General features: G+C 46.9%; 3 protein-coding genes and 1 long non-coding RNA gene across 4 annotated transcripts; 1 reads left to right on the top strand and 3 right to left on the bottom strand.

The window, feature by feature from the left end:
- The first annotated feature begins 3,003 nt into the window (after positions 1-3,003).
- Positions 3,004-5,122, top strand: LOC139836133 (uncharacterized). The gene is made up of 2 exons (XR_011752422.1): positions 3,004-3,087; positions 4,927-5,122. It is a non-coding gene; the product is annotated as an uncharacterized lncRNA (long non-coding RNA).
- LOC127329182 (mitochondrial uncoupling protein 3) lies at positions 4,817-6,714 on the bottom strand. The gene is made up of 2 exons (XM_051355718.2): positions 6,366-6,714; positions 4,817-5,580 (listed from the first exon to the last, which is right to left on the bottom strand). Exons 1-2 carry the CDS (start codon positions 6,636-6,638, stop codon positions 5,044-5,046), a joined length of 810 nt encoding a protein of 269 aa, XP_051211678.2. The 5' UTR covers positions 6,639-6,714; the 3' UTR covers positions 4,817-5,043.
- A 2,080-nt stretch (positions 6,715-8,794) lies between these two features.
- LOC127335048 (zeaxanthin epoxidase, chloroplastic) lies at positions 8,795-15,030 on the bottom strand. The gene is made up of 16 exons (XM_051361632.2): positions 14,493-15,030; positions 12,084-12,246; positions 11,909-11,983; positions 11,720-11,820; positions 11,520-11,635; positions 11,170-11,381; positions 10,972-11,063; positions 10,688-10,802; positions 10,379-10,482; positions 10,123-10,168; positions 9,983-10,047; positions 9,790-9,879; positions 9,642-9,696; positions 9,375-9,463; positions 9,196-9,283; positions 8,795-9,059 (listed from the first exon to the last, which is right to left on the bottom strand). Exons 1-16 carry the CDS (start codon positions 14,963-14,965, stop codon positions 8,979-8,981), a joined length of 1,965 nt encoding a protein of 654 aa, XP_051217592.1. The 5' UTR covers positions 14,966-15,030; the 3' UTR covers positions 8,795-8,978.
- Positions 15,031-17,805: 2,775 nt separating this feature from the next.
- On the bottom strand, positions 17,806-22,018 carry LOC127335046 (mitochondrial phosphate carrier protein 3, mitochondrial). The gene is made up of 6 exons (XM_051361631.2): positions 21,577-22,018; positions 20,725-21,086; positions 20,593-20,636; positions 18,479-18,693; positions 18,264-18,388; positions 17,806-18,171 (listed from the first exon to the last, which is right to left on the bottom strand). The coding sequence occupies exons 1-6, from the start codon at positions 21,880-21,882 to the stop codon at positions 18,111-18,113; spliced, it is 1,113 nt and encodes a 370-aa protein (XP_051217591.1). The 5' UTR covers positions 21,883-22,018; the 3' UTR covers positions 17,806-18,110.
- Positions 22,019-23,714: the final 1,696 nt, after the last annotated feature.

Genomic DNA, 23,714 nt, shown 5'->3' with positions numbered 1-23,714 from the left:
GTGCCGGGAAGAGTTTCAAAACCCTCCCGAGCTAGGGTCGACGATGGTGGTCGCGATGGAACTTTCCGTGGATGGAGGCTCGGGTATTTAGGTTTTTTCCGATCAGGTGAATAAGGCGCAAGGGCGAGGTCGGTGGGCGCCCGAGGGGCCCACACCATGCCTAGGCGCGGCCAGGGGCTGGGTCGCGCCTAGGGGTGGTGTGGACACCTCCTGGCTCGGCTCCGTCTCTCCTCTGGACTCCGTCTTCGTTACAGTAAAATATGAACTTCGGCTTTCGTTCGTCCAATTTCAAAAATATTTCCTGTACAACTTTTCTGAAATACAAAAATGGAAGAAAATAGGGAACTGGCAAAGTGGAATCTTGTCAATAGGTTAGTTCCAGAAAATGCATAAAAGTGCCACGAAGTATAAACAAAACATATAGAAATTGGTGTAAAACAAGCATAGAGCATCAAAAATTGTTGATACGTTTGCAACGTATCACGGCCCTAGGTGTTTTCCCTCCTTGGAGGCGTCATGGAGATGCGTCGGCATTTACCTCGCTCTCACTTAGGTTTGGTAGCAAAAGCCTTTTTCGAAAATGGAGGTTTTTTTACCCCTCATAGTTTGCATCCAAAGGCTACACATGGCCGTTTTTAATAAATTATTCAACAAAACCTTACAAGAAGAATAAAAAGATTAACGTAGGAATGATAAAGAGGGTGACAATAAACAGGATCATGTGTGCTGACATAACATTAACGCATATCATCTAAGAAACCGAATGCCTTACCAGGCCGCCAATTGGCGAATAAGGAGGATCAACGCATTGGCCTTGTTGGGCCAGGCGTCAATGCTGCCATGATGCTAGACGGCGCCACCGACCTACGCACGTTCATCATCCCGTGTCCTTCGTTGGGACTCTGCTGCACCATGTGTGTCCTAGTCTGCCGTGAGCAAGCACAGAGCCACCACGTAGCCGGCATCGCTGACAAGCATGACCTGCAAGAAGCAATCCCTTTATTCAGTGGGGGTGACTAGATTTGTGCAAATGCGAGAAGAAAAGCGGACAAGAGGCAATGCCTAGGATTTCGCACCACGTATTCAAATCAAACGGTCTGGACCACATGTGGAATGGAATGCCTCACTTTCCCATGCTAAAGATGTGATGTTTGGTTGCCCTAAAGGCATCCGCGTTGTGACAAAACAGGTTCTCAAAACACCATTGGGCCTAGCCCGGGAGCTACTACCAAATTGGTCGCTTCCCTGTAGCCTAGCATGTTCTTGGCGATGGATTGCACACGTGGGGAAGGAGAGGGTGACACCGCGTCCCTTTAGTAACACACGCCATAAATCCCCTCACTGCCCCCCGACTCTTTTCTCTCACTCTTCACTCCCCCACATACGTCACATCAAACGTAGGTGGTTGCACTACCGTACCGCCGACAAATCCACCACATCACCGCAACGAGGAAGTGCGGGACCAGACGCGGAGAGGAAGCAACACTGACCGCGAGCGTGAACGGTGCATGCTTGGCGACCGCGACCTCCACGGTGACTTCGGCCTCATGGTAGCCCTCTCCAATGGCGGCAAGCATTTGTACCATCTCCTCCGACACTCATTTTTCATGGATCTAGAGGAACACGCACAGTGCTGCAAATTGCAATGGCATGCATATTATATCTGTTAGGTAACCGATAGGGTAGCGTTAGATTTGCGGATTAGTTACGATACGTCGCGATTTAGGACAATATATGGTAACGGTTTTGAGAAATACGGTTATGCCTTGCTTCGATCCGGTAATTTTTGCTAGCATGCACGGTACATTATGTATAGATCGGTTTTTTATTTATCGTGGCTAGTAGACAATGCATGTTACATAGGCCGATAATTTTAACATTGCACATTCCTAATGCATATGCAATCGTAATCGGCATTTACCAACTATTGGGCTCTTTCTGAAGTGGTTGTGCTTAGCATTTGCTAAATGTTTGATTATCTCATACATTGTTGAGTGTATAATTGATATGAGACCTACAATGTTTACAATCCAATGATTAAAAACAAGACAGCGAACTCCATGGATGGAGTGAACGAACCATATCCATTGTACTAACAGCCATGGTTAGCAATGTACTAGCTAGATTCCCTCACACCATCCCTGCGATTTGTCTGTCCTGTGATGTTGTTTACTTTCTATGGCCGACAATTGACCTGTATGTATTCCTACTGGTGCCACAAATGATGGTGAGATAATCTGCATTCACCTAGTCTTCTGTAGAAGAACATTGCTTGTACATCTTACTTGGTGGATACAAATTTCATCTCGCTAACTTGTGTGTGCAGCGAATTATCATATCCAACCATGTGCATTGTACAAACACCCACGGTTGTGAACTACTAGGTTCGATACAATAATTCTCTGCATAGGGTATGGTTGCTTGTATGAGGCGTTCACTGTTCTTCTTGTTCTTGTTAGCCAATGATGAAGATATGCCACTTCCAAATGGTAGGGCTGGTGTCATAGGACCAGAAACTATGCTCAAGCTCATTGTTTGTGCAATTCTTCAGGTTCCTACCACACCAGCTCTACCAATGTATGTGCACCATGCTTCTCTTCCACCACATGGGATACCAGCGCTGTCACCACTTCCATTGCAATATAGAACAACATCAGGGAAATTCGATCCCCCCGTCTTTCATCAGCCGGATTCCTGCGGCAACTTGAATATCTTCCTGCACCTCATCTGAATACCCACAAGTCACAGCACAATGCAAATGATAGAAAAGATAGCAGTGCGTAGGAGGAGCAGGTACTCATGCTAGGCAATAATAACTCGAGGAAGTGACTCCCTTCCTAATCCCTAAACCCTCTTAAATAAATTTGGCTAGACACTTTGTAGCCACGTGAAGAGGAAAAGTGTTGTCAATTGAATGGGAACAGAAAGGCAAACCGTTTGAATTGTTTTTTTTTTTTTTTGAGGAAACCGTTTGAATTGTTGGATACAATAGGTAGTAGTATATTATTAGCACCCAAAAGGAAGAACATGACAAAATGTCGAATTGATAAGTTGAGTGTGCTGCACCTTGTGAGATACATAATTCAGGCTCAAGTTAGATGTAAAGGATACTGAATATGTAGCTGCAGACTAGCGCTCTGAAAACAGACAAACCAAGTCTCTCTGGTAAATACACATTGCGTGGTAATTAGCTCAATGGTGTCCAGATCCTGACGACAGGTGAAACAGGTCTTAATTTTTTTAACGCTGAAACAGGTCTTAATCTGATCATCCAATCCATGCCTTTATCGTCATTCTGAAGTCCACACCCTGTTTTGGAGCACCAACCAGACAAAAACATACACTTGAGTGGCGCCCAAGGTCTCCAGATGCATTTGGCCGCAGCAAAGTCCGGTTGTCCAAGGCAAAGGTAGCGCGATAGGTGGACCTTGCCATGTACTCTCCAGAGCTGGAACAGATCCAGGTGAACTTGTCGGGCGCCTCAATTTTTCTTTGCACCTTGCTAATGGCAACCCACTGCTGAATGCACTGCATGTAACCTGCTGGCTGCAAAACTTCAGAGATGTCCAAAATCCAATTGTTCTTCTGCAATCCATCAGACACCGTCCTGCAGTTTTTTCTCCTCATCTTTAATGTGTTGCACGCTTGAACCAACAGTCCTTCCAGAACCACACTCTTGCCGTCACCCACTGTGATCTTGGCAAGGCTCTGGAAAACCTCGTTAGCCTCCGCATCTTTGCTGGGTGGTAACCCCTGTCATGGTCTGAGAGTCATGGTCTGAGAGAATCTGTGCGCTGAAGCCACACCCGTCGAGCAAGTAGCGCTAAACCTTGTAATCTGAGGTTTTTAACTCCTAGGCCTCAAAACTGATTAGGTAAAGAAATCTTCTGTCATGCTACTAGACACTGGCCAAGGTTGACTTCTTTTTTCCCAGCCCAGAAGAACGCTCTTTGCCATTTCTCCCGTTCCTCGATCAGCCACACAGGAGCTTCTGCAACTATGAGCTGATGCACCGGCTTCGCTGCAATCACTGTCTTGACCAGAATGAGCTCTGGCGATCAAACCTCTCTGCCATACTGGGACAAAGGAAATGGCCCTGTCAAGCATGGGCTGACACACTCCGCTTTCGTAAGGGGGCGTAGCGACAATTGCAAACCGAGGTACTTGATGGAAAAATTCTCAATCTCTTTCACCAGATGCTTATCCTGCGTCTCTCCTCGAATTAGTGTCGCTGCCGACTTGTAGTTAATCTTCAGTCCGGAAGCTTTGTTGGCCTTACAAACAAAACCACATCGTCGGCATATACAGAAAGTCTCTGAAGGTGTGAAAGCCCTGACAATGAACTGAAAACTTGGCTCTTCCACCGCACGGGATACCAGCCTCTGAAGGTCTGAGATCCCTGACAAAGGACTGAAAGCTTGCTCTTCCACCACATGGGATACCAGCGCTGTCACCACTTCCATTGCAATATAGAACAACATCAGGGAGATTGGATCGACCTGTCTTTCATCAGCCGGATTTAACTGAACACACAAATCATTTTTCAGACATAATGGATTCCTGCGACAACTTGAATATCTACCTGCACCTCATCTGAATACCCACAAGTCACAGCACAATGCAAATGATAGAAAAGATGGCAGTGCTTAGGAGGAGGAGCAGGTACTCATGCTGGGCAATATAACTCCAAGGAAGTGACTCCCTTCCTAAACCCTAAACTCTCTTAAATAAATTTGGCTACACACTTTGTAGCCACGCGAAGAGAAAAAGTGTTGTCAATTGAATCAAATGGGAACAAAAAGGCAAACCGTTATAATTGTTGGACACAATAGGTAGTAGTATATTATTAGCACCCAAAGGGAAGAACATGACAAAATATCGAGTTGATAAGCGGAGTGTGCTGCACCTTGTGAGTACATAATTCAGGCTCAAATTAGATGTAAAGGAGCATGGACACTGTAATGCGTAGCCACAGACTAAAGGTTTACAAATTACAATTTCTTCGATCTGAATGCCTCTTGTATGAAAACTCAGCCAGCGCTGTCAGAATGATGAAATACCTGATATTTGTCGCAGTTTTTCATAGGAAACCCAGAACACAAACTGCCATGGACCAAGTCTGGCCCATGTAGGTAAAAAACCTTTCCACAATGCTGCTGCACCCTCATACTTAACGGTCTTGACCAAACAATCATAAGAATTCCTGTATAGAGCTTTTGCCTCCTGGCCCTGGTTCATCATCCTAGTTTTGATCACATCTGCTGGACAGCTCAATGTAGTCGCACATAGACCAGAGGCAACAGAGGCCAATGTGTGAGCATACAGATTATCGTTGCAGATCTGCTTGCGAATGATGAAATGCTTTGCCTGGTCATAGCAGGTCAACTCGCCCATGTTGACAAGAAACGCTCGTTGGGCATTAGGAACAACACCCTTCCAAAGTCCTAAAAGGCCTTCAGCACGCACGATTTTCGTGAAGGCATCTAAGGTTCCTGTATACCGAGGTTGAATGCCTTGGCTCAACAATCTGCTGTCTGCTTGCATCCTAACCTTTATCAAATCAGCAGGGCTCGCCAGCACCTGCACTGCAGAGCAGCAGGGGCATTAAGTATTGCGTTAGGTAGCGATATATTTGGCAAAGAAACAGTTACAACTATTAAGATACCATACATATGCCTACAAAGATAACCATGCAAATCATAATATAGACATTCCAAATAGCCAAATTCCTGGGATGAGGTGTTTTGTATGGTCGGATGCAAATTTGTGAATATATCTCAACATGTATCACGATGCTTGATTATTCTTTTGCCTATAGAGTCCACGATCCAGGACCAAGAAATATATACAACTGGGAGTTTAGCACACTCATTATGTTATAAATGATACCTGTATGAAACCAAACAGTGAGGATTGTTATTTGAGGGCAGAGATCCAAAGGCTAATTATTTTGTTGCTCAAGATGTATGGCTTTCTTAACGCGCACAAGAGCTGGGCGCCATATTTTAAAGCATAGGAGAGCGCAAAACTAAATTACAAACTGTTAGCACGGCTAAGATATATTCTAATGGTGTAATTTTGTCCATAGATGTAAAGTAATGATGATGCTTCAATAGATGTCTCCTACGGTAACATCCATGCTAGTTTCGGATCAACATTCCGACCAACTCTTAGCACCATTGTAACTTCTAAACAACCTACTTCATCCTAGCAGGATAGCACAAATCAAAACTTCCCTCATTTTCACCTAAAAGAACATCCCTGATTAACTAAACTAATTGCACAGCAGCTCTTGTACACCTCAGAACAAAGCACCTCCGACCCTGACGTAACGCGACGGATCTGATTGCGGGGGGGCATGTTACCTGCGCGGCAACGCCGGAGACTCCCCCAGCGATCGCCTTCTCAACAAGGCCCACCTCCCGCCCCCCGCTGGCGAGGTAGGACCGGAGGTGCTCGTAGCCGACGATGCGGAGCGGGGTGTAGAATAGGTGCCGGAGGACAGCGGGGGAGAGGCCCCGGTAAAGCCCCCCGTCGCGGACGAGCTCCCCGGCGACGCGCAAGACTCCGCCGCCGACACCGGGGCTGCGGTGGAGCTGCAGGCGGATCTTGAGGGCGTCGATGGGGAACGTGGACATCTCCGCCACAGCGGCCGAGGCCGACGAGAGGGAGACCTTGGCTAGGGTCTCATGGCGGCCGCCTTCGCCGGCGGCCGCGGCGCGGTTTAACATGGCTTGCGAGGACAGACACCTCACTCGAGAGTATTACCGGTGGAGTAATGTCTACCCCGCGGAAATCTGGGCCGAAGAAGGATGATCCAACGGCTGTGGAATCCTACTGTTACCACCGCCGCGGCGAAGTTTTTTTTTTTTTTTGACCCTGGCTACGGCGGGCCCACGCCAGCCTGAACAACTTTATTAATGGTAAAAGAACCTGGGGACCATATACAAGGGTTTTAGAGGGTATGCGAGAGAGAAGAAGGGGGGGACACAGGAAGGATCATAGTTATTACACCAATTTTTCAGGAAGGAGGAGGAGGGGGGTGGAGCATCGGTGAGCCCAAAACCTAATGTCCTCAATGCAACGCTGCGAAACTAAGGCGAGGTCTTCAACAACCCCGTGGAAGACAAGGGCATTCCTTCTCTTCCAGATGCTCCATGCGATGGCGGTGGTGATCGTAGTCGTCACATAGCTTTGACAATGCGAGGTCCAGAAGTCGGCGAGGCTTGAGGGTCCCTGTTCGTCGAACTCAGGGTAGAAGAATTTCCATACTTCGAGGGCTTGAGGGCACTGAAACAGGAGGTGGGCGACGTCTTTGTCCTGCGAGCAGGAAGGGCAGACGGCGCTGGTGCAGAGGTGGTGTCGAAACCGCCGCTCATTGGCGGGGAGGCGTTTCTTCCTGGCTAACCAGCTGAAAATCTTGCACTTGAGGGGGGCAGCGCTCTTCCAAACCTTGCAGCCTACATCATCAATCTGCAGATGCCTGAAAGAATTAGAGTAGAAACTTTTGTTTGACAGTTTAGCGTTAGTGAGGCGGCAAACACGAGTATCCGGAGTGTCGTGGCTCAGAACCACAGAGCAGAGCACGTTCGCAAGGTCACGCAGGTCGGCCTCGGCGGCCAGCGACAGACGCGGTCCAAGGGTGTTGCGGAAGTCGAACGACATGGCAGAGGCTACATTGGGCCTGGTAGAGTGTGAGAAAAGGTTCGGGAAGCGATCTCGAAGGGGGGAGTCGCCAATCCAAAGGAAAGTCGTGGCGCCCCCATTGCCAACTGCGACTCTGGAGACGGAGCGGAAAGCATCCAAGTTGAGAGCAATATCTTTCCAAACGGGGGTGTCAAGATGATGGGTGTCTCCCAAATCCCTGGAGCTTTGCCAGCCATATCGGCGGTGGAACCAAGAGACCCAAGGCGCAGAGGAGTCAGAGTGGAGCTTGGTGAGAAATTTGGTAAGTAAGGCCAAGTTCTGGGCTCGAATAGAGGTGATTCCCAGGCCGCCCATATTCTTTGGGCAGCAAACATCTTCCCAGGCGACTTTGCAGTTGCCACCGTTGCAGGATTCCTTTCCCGTCCAAAGGAAAGCACGACGTCTTTCATCAATGGCTTCAACAACCCCAGAAGGAAGCATACCAGCCCCCATGGCATGAGAAAGCATGGCAGTGAGGACGGAGTTGACCAGAATCAGGTGGCCCCCAATAGGAAGGCTCCACCCACTCCACCCAGAGAGGCGCATGTCGCTTTTATTCATGATAGGGGCAAAGTCAGCAATCCTGAGTTTGTGGGTAGAGAGAGGGAGACCCAGGTAAGTTTGCGGGAAAGAGGAGACTTCACACCCAAAAGAGTTGGTCATGGATAGGGCCGCTGCCGACGAGGTTTTAATGGGTACAAAACTACTCTTATGGTAGTTAATGGTAAGCCCAGTGGCAGCGGAAAAATCATCAAGAATGGCTGCGATTCGCTGCTATGATCTGGAGGTTAAACTGCTCAAGATTATTTCTCTCTCAGTTAGCTCCTTGGTTCAACATCGTCTCAACTCTCAAGCGCGGCTCGCTCTCCCAAAAGGCCAAAGCAAGAAGTGCAAGCATACTATTATACTACTGGGAGTAGATACAAGTTCTAACTTCCAAGAGCCCACTGCGCCATTCTGTCCAACCTGTAATTACCTTCGCCTTGCTGATACAATGTTAACGTGTCTTTTATCTGCAATATGAACATGTGCTAACAGCGCAAACAATGTATTGCAGTGGCAACAGCTAAAATTGCCTATCCCTATTGTACACCTCAGTTCTTTTACGTAGAACTGCAACGTAGTTTTTTGTCAGAAACTATTCAAAATCCTGTATGGGATATCTGGATGAAGTGCAAAAATTTACAATCAATTTTCTTTCCTTGGCAGCTATCTCCTTCCTGTGATGCAATGTCGGCTGTTTACTGAATGCTGTACAGGGGCTAATGACAGGGGCTCGCTGAAGTCTCCGTTCATGCTGCCTGCAGAACTTCCCCACCTCCCCTCGCGGATTCGTATGGGAGAGTGTTCAGCACCTTCACCCGGAACATTGCCTGCAAGTTTGCACAAATCGTGTCAGGGTTCTGAATTCAGAAATGGGCATTTTATGATAGTTGGGTCATCAGCCAGATGTAACACAAGTTAGGAGGAAAAGAGTGGGCAGGCAACGAGAGGAGCAAGGCTGGCTACCTTCTTGTCTGAACCAAACTCAATGGCATCGGAGGGGTGGAATCGAACTGGGAAGTTTGGAGGTAAGCGGTAACGTCTACCTTCATTGCTGGAGAGTCCACGTGGAAATGAGTTAATCTACATGTAAATATTCATGTTCTGGCGCAAGGGAATAGAATCGGTCAGCTTTCAGAACTTACTCGTTAAACCATGTACCGTGCTCACTTCCGAGATCGGTCAAATAGAAGGCCTTATTCTTGCATGTAATAGTAGCATGGATTTCTGATACCTGCAAGGAAGTTCAACAGATCAAAGGAAAGTTAACAAGTTTATCAAAAAAAAAATCAACTATTCGTAAACCGGAGTTGAAAGTTGTTGAGTTCAGCCATGTAGACAAAACATGTACTACAGTTTCAAGTATGAAACGGGTTACACTAATAATTTGTGACATTGTTTTAATTACTTACTTGGGGCAAAGGCAACGACAAGGAAGAATCGGAATTGCTGGGATCTGGTCGGCTTCTGCAAAAAGAAAACATACAATTGTTTTATTCCACAATGCCTTGAAGAAAAAGATGTGTTATAAAGAGGAACATTTTTGCTATGTAGACCTACCCAATAGAGAGTGTCCTCTGTTCGTCCCTGATCAAACGAATGGGCTGCGAGATGGATTTGTCACCAGAGCTCATAGGGAAGAGAAACCACCTGTGGATAGTGTTACTCAGATAACTACTTTCAAAGTTGCTGAGAGGAGTTAACGGAACATATTGACTCAAAATTGGAACTAGAGGATAGGCAATGAACGTACTCTCCACCCATAGCTTGTTCCAATGCATCATCATCCTGAAACCATTGATCAAGCTGGTCGTTTGCCTACAGTTGATGCTAAATGTCAGGAATGGTCACATAATTTCCATTTTTATATTTACATGTCTTTTATGAGCATACCTTGTCGGAAAGCCGGCAACTTAATGGTCTTCCCTCTAGTTTTGAGCTGTATATCAAATACAAATTTTATTTCCCATTTCCATAATGATCGATAGATGGAGATTAAGAAGAAACAACTGGGAAGATTTTTGTGTGTAGTGACGCGTCAAACACTAAGAAAGATCAAGTACTATTTACAGATTTCATTAAAAATACAATGTATTAATTTATATATAGGAGATCAAAATGAAACAGTGTTATAGCTCAAGATAATCACCTGTTGCCACCTAAAATCCAGCTCAGCATCAAAGGCATTCCAAACTTGATGAAGAATCTTCCGCCAACTCTTCCAGGATGTGGTATCCTCAACGATGTCAAAAACTACATGTAACACATATCAATATATAGAAATTTAGTCTGCATTTTTCGGTAATACTCTTATGATGCTGGAAATTTAATTTTAAACCCTGTTTCATAAATCCAATAAAATCATGGGTGACATACTCAACAATTTTATTTTGTCTGACAGACGAAACAACCAACTTAAAGTGTTCACAAGTAAAAAACTGTGTGATTCTTGACGTACCGACAACGGTCCCAGACCAACACCCAGATATGGTCTGTAGGTGGTAGCCATGATTGCAGCCATTCTTGCCAATCCATGAATAATAGCAACACGTAGCCTTCTCTCCTTCTCATAACTGCATCCAAACATTCAAACGAATATTGTGCCCATCGGTCAACCTAGTAAGGACTAAACTGAAAAGCTAAACATAATAATAGGACAGCTTTGGAATATTCAGTCAAAGCTAAAAGCAATACCATCTAAATAACAGTAACATGTTACAACACAAGGAAATAAATAGTTACCTTCTCAAGGAGGAAACAACATCCACGGGAGTTCTAGACTTGACACTCTCCTCCCAGGCCTTCTCAAGCTCTACAGCCAGTTGGTAACCATCCTATAAAAACAAGTGACAAAAGTCATTACTGATCACCCATACACCATGCTGATTTGCTCATACTGACAATGATATCGTAGCCATGGCTAAGTAAGTAATTCTGTACCTCAATAGCCATGCAACCACCTTGACCCAGATTTGGCTGCATAGCATGGACAGAGTCACCAAGCAAGGTGACACGACCTTTACCCCAGTTGATAGTAGGTGGTCGGTCATAGATATCCCGGCGAAGAATTGCTTCCTCGTCAGTTGCATTTAGCAGATCTATGACATTATCACACCAGCCGCTAAATAACTCGAGCAATCTTTTCTTTTTGCCTGTCAAGATAAAGCATTAGTGGATGATAAACACAAAGGCAAGGCATATCAGCTATATTTCCCTCATTCGCATTGTAGCTTACGATGAGGGAGGTTTCATTTAACTGACTTAGGAAAAGCTTCGCTCTGGGCACTCACCATTTTCAGGATCAGTACCACCAGCAGGTTCTTTGTGAAATGCATACCACTGCATTTTACCAGCACCAACATCTGAGGAGACGAAATATTGTTTGTGACCAAGAAACACACGGTACCTTCAACAGAGGAAGAAGATGAGCGCGTTAGCATTTCCCAACAGGGAAAAACAACAGTACTCATTGGTGGATCTAGTTACATACCCAACTGTGTCAATATCAGGAGGCACAAAGTCCGCAATTCCGGTGTAGCAAGTGTATTCTGAATAAGATGCGTCCGTTTCCCCGAAAAGCGACTTCCTCACCTATCAGTTGAAGAAAATCTCAACTAAGAAAACCTCAATCTGGTCAACTTTGCTCCTGTTTTTTGACAAGGCAGGTAACAGCATTTACCTTTGACCGTATGCCATCTGCACCAACCAAAAGATCACCTTCGAATTTCCGCCCATCCTCTAGTATGGCAGTAACCTGCACTCCTCCGGTGAACGATACAAGCATTAGAGATCTCCATAGCATTGTGATCCAGTTATCTAGTGAGATGAAGGCTGAAATCCATTTGTTTATTCACCTTGTCGCCATCGTCTGTAAAATCAACTACATGGCAATCGTTCATTATGGCATCATCGCCGACTGCGCGGGCAAGAATCTCCTGCAGCAACATGCGGCTTACAACCCTTGTGACTGGGAGCCCTCTCTCGGCCGCTGGGGTGAAGGTATCAAACTTGATGTACCTGAAAACAAACATTGGCTCGGTCAAACGGATGCCTCCGGCAAATGAACTCTGATCTTGCAGATGATCGACAAGCAAATAAAAAGAATGCAGTAGAGTAAGCGCAGGTATGTACTCCTGTTTAGTTGTACAAATCGACATCAGCAAGTAAGCAATAGATTGCATGCCTGTTATTCATTGAGTTGTGCTGCTATCGTTGACATTGCGTGTCTATGATTAACGGTTCCATTGTGGGCTGCTATGATGTACCGATCTGGGTGTACCAAGTGCCGTTACCGTAGGTGAAACAAAGTCTTCTCGCGCTAAAAAATTCCACAAGAACTTTTTTGAAAAAACAGAGCCAAAGAGAAGCTCCAACATTTCTAGGCGAAACGCGCAAGCAAACGAATCATCATACTACTAGTAGTATATACTAAAGCAGCGGCCTCTGTCACTGGAACGACTTTTGACTCGTTAACTGATTATATTACCAGGAGCCTGTGACGCCGTCGACGATCCCGTTGACGCGGTTGCCGGTGACGCAGCCGGCGTCCATGATCTCGTCTGCGGCGGGCATGTCGACGGCCTCGAGCACGGCGAGCGCGTTGCTCTGCAGCTGGATGGGCCCGCGGTACCTGCCCTCCCCGCGGACGGCGCTGACGTCCCGCTCCAGCACGAGCACCTGGAAGCCCTTGCGCCTGGCCGCGAGCGCGAAGACCAGGCCGCCGATCCCGCCGCCCGCGACCAGCACCCGCGGCTTGCGGTCCGGCGCCGGCGCCGGCGCGGGCATTGCCGCGTGGACGGCCTGGTCCCCGGCGCATCTCGTGCGGGCAGACAGGCGCAGCCGGCGCCCGCGCGGGGTGTGCGGGGTGTGGGTGGTGGTGAGTGTGCGGAGTGTTTGGGGCGAGGTTGAGGTTGAGGCGCACCGGGCGGAGATCGCCGTGGGCGAGGCGCGCGTGTAGCTGGAGCTTGGCATGGCAGACAGTGGAAGTGGAACGGGAGCTTGCCTCGGCGGGAGAAGCAGGCAGGAGTGGAAGCTGCTAAGCTCGAGCTGAGCAGAGAGAGCTTGCTGCCGGCCGGTACTGGCTCTCCTCTGCAAAGTCAGTCAACTCAGCGGACATGCGCTGGAGCTGGAAATGTAGCAGGAGTTTTTCGCAGGCGGGGAGGGTGGCTTTTCTACAGGAAGAGAAAGATCTTCACGGCAGGCAGCCTAGGCTGGGGATCGGGATGGGGCCGGCGGCAAGGAGCCAAGAAGAGACACATGGGGGGTGGCAGGGGTTGCTCCGGTACTCGCGAACGCGCCCAGAAATGGTTTCATTGGGCGCGAGGGGGCTTGTACCTGTACGGCAGTCTCAGGGCACGGAAACGGAGGGATTTCTAGCGGAGCTGAGCCAGGTCGGCGGTGCACGTCGCTCTCGGCCGGGGCCGGTGGTGATGGGGAGGCGAGTGCGCTCGAGGATTGGTGCCTCGGTGCGTTTGGGCGGTCGGCGACGTGGCGGCCGTTGGCTGCTCGATCGCCGGTGGTGGGAGCACCGGGGCCGGGCGGGCGAATGGAAAGCGGCCGCGCGGGAGTGGTCAACCAATTATACAAGCAGCTCTGTCGGGATTCCTTTTTTTTTCCATTGCCCTGCCGGGTGGGGCGGCGCGGTGTCGAGGCCGCTAGACGGGGATATGGACATGTTTTTGTGCGTCCGCCGAGTGGTGGTCCGTGGTCGTGGGATCGTGGTGACGCACGTTACTCAATTACTTCTAAGGGCATGTACAATGGTAGAGAAGGCATGCCTTCCCTTATCCCGCCACATAAGCTAGAGAAGGCATTAGATATAAGTCATACAATGCATTATCTCTTACAGCCATCTCTAACAATTAATACGAATAATTAAATTTTGGTAGGAAATTTGTTGCTAAGGGAAGACATATGTGATACAATGGAGAAAATAGTCTTCCCTTATTTCCTAAGAGATGATCCCTTAGCTAAGGGAAGACAACCTTCTCTCTCTTCGTTCTCTCTCCTCCAACTAAGCAAAAATCTGACGTGGCATCTCTAAGGGAAGGCTGACATCACCGCATTGTACGTGCCCTAAGTTCTAACTGATTGTTCAAAGTTCCACCATACTGCTAACTGATAAGCTGAACCTAGTGCGACTGTGCTGCACCGGGAGTTGCAATTGCGCAAGCTTCGGCACACACACGCAAAGGCTCAATCAGGCAGCAGTCCAGTGTCACTGAAGCAAGATCAAAGTAACACGGCTAGTTGAGCTGTCATACCATGAGCCGGAGATGCCGTCGACGAGGCCGTTGATGCGGTCGCCGGTGACGCAGCCGTGGCGCATGACCTCCTCGGCGACGGACATGTCGATGGCCTCCAGCGCCGCCAGCGCGTTGCTCTGGATCTGGATGGGCCCGCGGTACTGCCCCTCCCCGCGCACCGCGCTGATGTCCCGCTCGAACACCGTCACCTCGTACCCCTTCCGCCGCGCCGCCAGCGCGAACACCAGACCGCCGATGCCGCCGCCCGCCACCAGCACCCGCGGCTTCCTGCCGCTCGTTCCCGACGGCGCCGGCGCGGCCTCCGCGACGGCCGCGGCGTTCGCGGCCACCAGCCTCGCGCCGCGCGCCGCCCTCGGCCGCTGCGGGGCCGAGAGGAGCAGGCCGCCGCCGGTCTGGTGCGGCGCAGGGTGCTCCTCGTGGCAGCAGAAGAGGTGCGTCTTGGCGGCGGAGGTGGCGGAGAGGAGCGCCATGGGCGACTGCTCCGAGCTCGCTCGCGGTAGGAGAATGTGTTGGGCAAGTGGAGCTGTGGCCGGAGACGAGTTGTTGTAAGGCTGCGTTTCGTTGCTTCTAGAACTTTGGTTGGGGCTTGGAGTTTGTGGAGAGGGAGTGAAGCTGCGAAGGAGGAGGACTGGTGGTGGTGAGGGTAGAACGAGCCGTGGCCAATCGCTCGATTCCATTTGGAACGTCGGATCATGGTGGCCCAAGATTTTATCTTCCTGTGTGTCCTCCACATCCTCTGCGCGCGCAACCCAGCGTGTGCAGCGGTGGATGATTTTTTTTTCATCCGGAAAAAACGCCGATCTACAAAGAACATCAAAAATTGTAAAATTATAAATAGATATTTAAACCGCGAAGACTACGAGCATTCAAGCGAGTTGACGACGTGTCGCCGCCCTCGCCCCACATCATCAGTGCCGGGCAAAAATCGAAATAGAGCTCGTTGTACTAGATGGATGAGAAGTCGTTGTGCTAAGATTAGTCACAATGGGAAGTATCATACACTAGTACCATGCACATGATATTAGTTTATGATATTACATATTTACATCCATAATGCATAGTATCATAAGATGGTATCATAGTATCATCATATTTAATGTCTTGTAGAATCTCAATGCAAATGAGTCTACATGATATGTTTGCTATTAAGTTTACTAGTTTTACGTGTTATGATACGGTATCATATCATGATACTTCCTCCGTCTCAGTTTAACAGGCACGCACGTAGTTTAAGGCAAACTTTGACCATTGATTTGGTCCACAAAATATAAATTGTTTTGTCTACAAAATCTATATCATTAGATTCGTATGCAAAAAACCTTTCCAATGATATAATTTTTGTGACATATATTTTATATTTTATTGACTAAAATAATGGTCAAACCAATTTCTTAAACTACGTGTGTGCCTGTTAAACTGAGATGGAGGGAATACCACTCTCATCTCTCACCTCATTAATTGGTACACCACATCAAATTTTTGCCAACATGGCATGCATGATATTACTTATGATACTCCCACTGTTGCTAGTCTAAAAGCAAGACAAACCAACGTAGCAGAGAGCAACCATCACCAATTATGAGAACCGTAGATCGGCAGAGACAAACATGTAACCACACTAACGAACAGGAAGATGGACCGGATCCCAATAAATCTGACACAAAACTCCACACACCCTTCGTCAGCGCTAGACGCACCAATGGAGCAACAATAGTACGACGAGACCTTATTCTACCATCATGATGTAGCCGTCGCCTCATCATCCCGAAGAAGACACTGAAAAGCAGCCTAAAAAGGAACGAGAAACCTCTAGCCGGCGAGGGCCCATGGTTTGTCACACCTCCAAGGCTCTAAGATCAGCGGAGCAGACCACCGGTGCCAGCGAGGGTACGAAACACTAGATGAGTTTCACAAGTGACGACCTCTCCCCTGGAGCTTTACTACGTACCCGGTTCGGTCAAACTTCTTTTTACTGGTGGATGATATATTGACTTTCCCACTAATAGAGCTACGGTAGATAAGAGCATCTCCAACGACTAATAGAGCTAGGGTATATAAGAGCATCTTTGTCGCCACAATTCAAAAAAAATCGAGAAGGTTCGTATCGATCGTGAGGACAAAAGGACACGAAAAAACACAGCCCGAGAGGGTGCGATGTAAACGGATCGTGCGTCCTAACCGACACATCCCAAGCGCGCGTGTCATTGACCCTCTGCCTCCTCGGATCCATGTGCTAGTACTTTTTAATGTTGATCGTCGTGTTCCCATCCCTACTTTAGTCCCCGAACCCTAGGTAGCTCCCCCATTGATGGCCATGATGAAGGGGTGACAATGGAAGAAGGGCCGGAGCCTTGGCCTGCTTCTTCTGCCCCAACCGTGGTTGCATTTGGTCATCACATCGACGATGGCGAGGATGAGCCGTGTAGGCCACCGACAAAGCAAAACCTACCAAGGGTTTGCATTTACTATAACTAGTTTCAATTTTATGTATATATAATTATTTTGAATGCAATATTACGAGGGAGAAATTATGCTCCCATTGAGTTCACCGAAATGGATCAAATCAGACACCTTTTATGTTTGGTTTACGTTTGCCCGTTGGAGATGTCCTAATCAAGCTACTCAAGTATAATGTGTGAATCCCATGTTAAAACTATAAAGGAATGCATCCCGTTTGCATGTACTCCTTTACTGTCTAAATACATCTAAATTTTGACAAATCTCAGATAATTTTCATGGGACAAAGAGAGTATAATTCAAGCTTTCTTTTCGCTTCCGTATTTGCAGATAAATAATCCGCATACGCATGTGTGTCACTAAGCTGCCACAGGGGATCACGAAAATAACTAGAGAAGCACGAAACGAAACGTGGCAGATTGTTATTTCATAGGAGTTTTGAGATCTTTCCCCGGTTGGCGTATGGCTCCACTGGTTCTCCTGATGGAGTGCCTGTTTCCGAGAACGACAGCTTAACACATCTGCCGTTCCCAGCCTAGTTTTTGGTCTGAAATAAGGTAAACCATTTGATTTTTACTTGGTCGATTGTACAACTGTATGCAGTATCCAGACCTGTGGAGGTACTTCCCGCGTACCGGGAGTGCTTGGTTGACGCACAATCGCCAATCCATGTCAGCAACTGTGGAAACTCAATGGCAATTGTCGGCAGTCAAAACACGGCAAACAGCACGGCCCGTCCATGCACTGCTGTCAAAACATAGATCTAGTACAAGATAGCAAAAGTTAAATTTCATGGACACCGCAAGAACCCTCTTTGAACTGAGGAAGACACCACCCTTCACAGTACCACAAGGGAGAAATCAGACCAGCAATACATATGTTAAGCTGAACAGTGTTATGCAAGGTTCCAGTACAACTCTTACTGCAAAAACTGCCGCATAAAGAAAGACAATGATCTCATGGTTTCCAGGAAATCCATCCTTCAACGGACAATATTGAGCTGAACATTGTTCCTAAACTGTTCTGAAAACCTAATTACCAGGGTTGCATCTAAGCATTCCAGAAAATAATCATCTGCTCTTAAAAGGATGAGCTATTTCGTCATCATCCAGTTCGGCGCCAAAAAATGTTGTTAGAAATCAGGAATAGAATCGAGCCTCAGCCCTTCAGCTGCTCTCCAGCAGCTGCAGGTGTTGGAGCAACTCCACCAGTAGTTGGCCTGGAAAAGACAATGATCTTTGATGAAGTCGCCGTGAACTATATGGCATACAAATAAGGGGATACATGTCAAATAGAATAGGAAATACTTACAATCCAACCATGACTTTAAAAGCATCATAGATACCCCACTGTGCTCCGGTGAGAGTACCGATCATCACGATACGCAGAGGCAGTCCACGCGTGAACAGACCCCACAGACCAAGCTTCTTCACAGCCTGAGCATGCAATAAACATATTTTGAGAAAAAAAATCCCAAGACAAATATGAAAGGTAGCTAAGAACTGAACACAAGGTAGAAAGCTCACATCACCAACAGTTGCACCCTGAGCATTGTTGAGAAACGAAACAAGGTTGTCTGCTGGGTGTGAAACTATTGCGCAGAACACTCCAGCAACATAGCCGCCTGCGAAGCTCACTCCCAGCTGGAGAGGCTTGCTGCACTCACTCTTGGGTGCGGGAATTGCATACTTGTAGATCATCTCAACGATCGTCTCAAAAGAGGCGAATTTCATCATGGTGTCTGCATTGTATAAAAGGATTAGATAGAGGTTAAGCATCAACAAGATGGCAGTTTGATCACTACAGCATGATTAGAGCTCCAGTGTTCAGAGTCGATCCTCAATATGTGTATTGACACCAAAAGAGCAAATTCTCTACAATATAGCAATAAGTAATCTGTCTGTAATAAATATAATCCACGTAATTGGAGTTTCATTCTAGTATAGCAGAGAGAACTCAAGCAGTGTGGATACTCTATATATGCACACATAAAATCTTGAAAATCATTGAGTGATTCCAAGAAGAACAAGAGTATGTGCAACAAGGAGTTAATGTATTAGAAAATCTATACTGGAGTTCAAATGAAACAATGCACTAAAGAGTAAAGACTGAACAAGTAGTAACTATTGATGCGCACGCAAAAATATACACCACTTAATTGGAGTTTCACTCCATAGTAGTAGAGAGAACTCAAGCAGTTGTGGAAGATCTATATATGCACATACATAAAAGTTGAAAATCATGATCTGATTTCAAGAATAATAAGACAATGTGCAACAAGGAGTTAATGTACCAGTAGAAACCCAATACTGAAGTTGAAACGAAAGAATGTGCTCAAGACAGAACAAGTAGATGATTTCTCCGCACAAAAATCATATTCGCCACTTAATTGGAGTTTCACTCCATAATAGCAGAGAGAACTCAAGCAGTTGTGGATGATCTATATATGCACATACATAAACCTTGAAAAACATGATCTGATTTCAAGTATAACAAGACTGTGCAACTAGGAGTCAATGTACTAGAAAACCTACACTCAAGTGGAAATAAATGTGAAAAAGACTGAACAAATAGTAATGATTACTGCACACAAAAATCATATTCGCCACTTAATTGGAGTTTCACTCCATAATAGCAGAGAGAACTCAAGCAGTTGTGGATGATCTATATATGCACATACATAAACCTTGAAAATCATGATCTGATTTCAAGAATAACAAGACCATGTGCAACGAGGAGGTAATGTAGTAGAAATCTATACTGAAGTTGAAATGAAAGAATGTGTTGAAGACTGAAAAGTAGTACTGATTGCTGCCCACACGGAACATATACGCCACTTAATTGGAGTTTCACTCCAGAATAGCAGAGAGAACTCAAGCAGTTGTGGATGATCCATATATGCACATACATAAACCTTGAAAATCATGATCTGGTTTCAAGAATAACATGAATATGTGCAACAAGAAAAAGTTAACACTCTATCAAAACTATACTAGAATTGTCCTGATACAAGTGCTAACAACAGCTCAGGGAGCACCCGGTTTCTCTCACGTACACATCATCACTAAATTGTAATGCAACGCTAATATTAATATCATGATTACATGACATTCCTATAAAGTAAGATAAACTGACTTGTCATCAGAAAGAAAGAAAGTTACCGACAACTAGTTGTCCACAATGGAAAAAAAATCAAGTAAATACTGTACACCACTCCATTGGAGCCTATGCCCAGTTAATGTTACAATGGGCATATCTCAAGCAGTGCGAAATATCTCTATATGCACACATAAAATCTTGGAAATCATACTGTGATCTCAAGAAGAACGGTGTGCAAGTAAATGCCTGACTTTGATGCCTATGTCCCTATTAATTACACAAACATATAGTTCCATATTTGAACAAAAACACTAAGTTATCATTAATTCACTGCATTGCATCCCTGGTAGCAAGTCAAGGTATCATCACCACAAGTACTCATAAGGAGCACAGCTTATCCTCCAAGAACAGGATAGCTAGTTTTCGAGATCTATATCTATATATGAATTAGAGTAGCAGATGTCTACAAGGAGGCCAAACATTATAAAAAAACAGAATGAAACAAATTTTTGGTTACTATAAGCAGGGAACAGAAACTTACATGGAATTTGACGGCCCCAGAGTGGAACGATCCCCTTGTACAATCTGCAAACACAACATTGTTTCACTAGAGTGAGGTTACAGTTACAGAGAGCAATAAATTCCAATATTTCATTTGCTTCCATCAACTCACCCAGCATATCCTTCAGCCTTCACAAACTTAGGGAGCCCATCAGATAAACCTCTCGCGAAGCCAGGCTGTGTCTGCACACGCACCTTCACAGCCTCCATAGGGCAGAGGGCAACATCTGCAATGACCTCAGCCGAAGCAGAACCAGCAAGATAGATCAAAGTCTTGTACTTGGCCGCATTCTCAGGTCCAGCAATATCCGAGTAGTACTTCTTGAAGAACTCATAGAAGCCAAACTTGCACGCGCCTTGACCACTGTAACCGATCAGAGTAGGCACCCAGCCTCTGAAGAAACCCTTTGCCCCTTGCTCTTTCAAGAGGACACCAAATCCTGAGGAGATGCTCTTGTACTTGGCTGGATTGATCTGGTAAGAGAGTCAAAAGGCAAAACTAAGTTACTAACTGATTCACAACAATGATGAAACATAGGCTACCGATCAAGCATTACAAACCACGCAAATGAAGTCAATGGATGACATATTCCGTTGGCACTTGGTTTAAATCAATGGGTACTTAAATGGAAACGAGCATAGACAACGTGTAAGAAATATAAATAATTACATGGTCTAACTATGGTTCTTTGCACAGCCACAGGGGATACAGGCAGTATCCAATTGATCGAACATAGAAATATTCAGAAGATACTAACTAATTCGGTGTCAAGTGCATTTAGAGCAGACCACGTCATAGATAGGAATCATGAAACCATGCAAAATGACCGAACAGAAATCTAACGAGGAACACAGGCCTGTCGCACCAACACAATTTCTCCTATATGCTATGTCTATGACGTCGTTGACAACAATGCATACAAAATCTTGGCGCATCACAAAGACAACAAAGGTAGAAGCTCACCTGCATGTTACATTTTACGAGATCGAGCGGCGTCACGGTCATGTGGGTGAGACCGCAGCTGGCGATGCCGCCGGCCGTGCACGCCGCGTAGAACGCCGGCGAGTACATTTCTATCTTGCGGGCCGGCTCGCTAGGCGAGTGCGCCCACACCGCGGGCCCCGTCGACGCAGCGCCAGACGGCGCGACGAGCCCGCGGCCACCCAGGCCAGCGGCGGCCGAGGTTGTGGTGGTCGAGCCAGCGGCGACGGGGGCCGCGTACAGGAAGCTGGGCAGGAGCGCGTTGCGCGAGCTCTCGGAGACGGCCATGGCTGCTGTAGGACGGTACGCGCTCGCGGCCACTGGGTGGAGGAGGTGGGTTGGCCTGTGTGTAGGGGGACGGAGACGAGCGCGAGAGGCTCGCCGCCAGTCGCTCGCGGGGAGGGAGACCGGTGGGTGGCTGCGCGATTTGCTAGGGCATCCGGCGGCTCCAAGGAAGGTTTTATAACGAAGGGCAGATGGGCACCTTCGCTTCGTGGTAGATGGGCTGGCCTGGTGTCAAGCGCTGCTGGTGCAGCCCGCTAAGGAAAGCTTCCCTGAAAATGAAGCCCATTTGGTACGAAATTAGGCCCACATAGTCTCCCCTGCCCCCACCTGGCACTATGTCACTTTCATTGAAGCAAATTACATAAATCTACTCCTCCAATTCATATTACTTGATGCTAATACAGATATATCTAGACGCATTTTAGTTGCAGATACATTCATTTTTAGCATCAATTAATATGAATCGGAAGGAGTATCATAATTGAGGTAGTGGCTTCAAGTCAGTAAAATTTATGATATTCTTTTGCTAAAAACTACCATTTTGGGATGACCAACAACAAATCGCAAAAGGAAGTCTAATAGAAGTTTAAGGGATGAGTGGCCACTGCCAGTCCTGACTAGGCCCTCGAGTCCCTCGGGGCCGCCACCTCCCTCGTGTTGATCCGTTGGAGCATGTCCTCCATCGTCATCGTGTCATTTTGCAGGCCAACCTCTGGCACGAACAGCGAAAACATGTGGTGGTCTGCCGACAGATGCCATGGTACTGCACTTGCATGTACGCTGATCCTAGGTAGAAGAACACCGGCACGCAACCGGCGAGTGATACATTTATACGTCTCAAACGTATCTATAATTTCTTATGTTCCATGCTACTTTATTGATGATACTCACATGTTTTATACACACTTTATGTCATATTTATATATTTTCCGGCACTAACCTATTGACAAGATGCCGAAGAGCCAGTTGATGTTTTCTGCTGTTTTTGGTTTCAGAAATCCTACAAAGGAATATTCTCGGAATTGGACGAAATCAACGCCCAGGGTCTTATTTTTCCATGAAGCTTCCAGAAGACCGAAAGTGATACGAAGTGGGGCGACGAGGCGCCGCCACGCCAGGGCCGAGCGGCCAAGGGTGGGCCGCATCGCCCTGTTGTGTGGGCCCCTCGTGACGCCCCTAAACCTACCCTTCCGCCTATAAGAAGCCTTCGTCGAGAAAACCCCAGTACCGAGAGCCACGATACGGAAAACCTTCCAGAGACGCCGCCGCCGCCAATCCCATCTCGGGGGATTCAGGAGATCGCCTCCGGCACCCTGCCGGAGAGGGGAATCATCTCCCAGAGGACTCTTCATCGCCATGATCGCCTCCGGAGTGATGTGTGAGTAGTTCACCCCTGGACTATGGGTCCATAGCAGTAGCTAGATGGTTGTCTTATCCTCATGTGCTATCATTGTTGGATCTTGTGAGCTGCCTAACATGATCAAGATCATCTATTTGTAATGCTACATGTTGCGTTTGTTGGGATCCGATGAATATGGGATACTATGTTATGTTGATTATCAATCTATCATCTATGTGTTGTTTATGATCTTGCATGCTCTCCGTTGCTAGTAGAGGCTCTGGCCAAGTTGATACTTGTAACTCCAAGAGGGAGTATTTATGCTCGATAGTGGGTTCATGCCTCCATTTAATCTAGGACATTGACAGAAAGCTCTAAGGTTGTGGGTGTGCTGTTGCCACTAGGGATAAAACATCAATGCTATGTCTAAGGATATTTGTGTTGATTACATTACGCACCATACTTAATGCAATTGTCTATTGTTTGCAACTTAATA

Source organism: Lolium perenne, chromosome 2 (assembly GCF_019359855.2).
Source record: "Lolium perenne isolate Kyuss_39 chromosome 2, Kyuss_2.0, whole genome shotgun sequence".
NCBI classification, from domain to species: domain Eukaryota; kingdom Viridiplantae; phylum Streptophyta; class Magnoliopsida; order Poales; family Poaceae; genus Lolium; species Lolium perenne.
The sequence above is the reverse complement of the archived record's forward strand: the minus strand, read 5'-3'. Positions and strand labels throughout refer to the sequence as shown.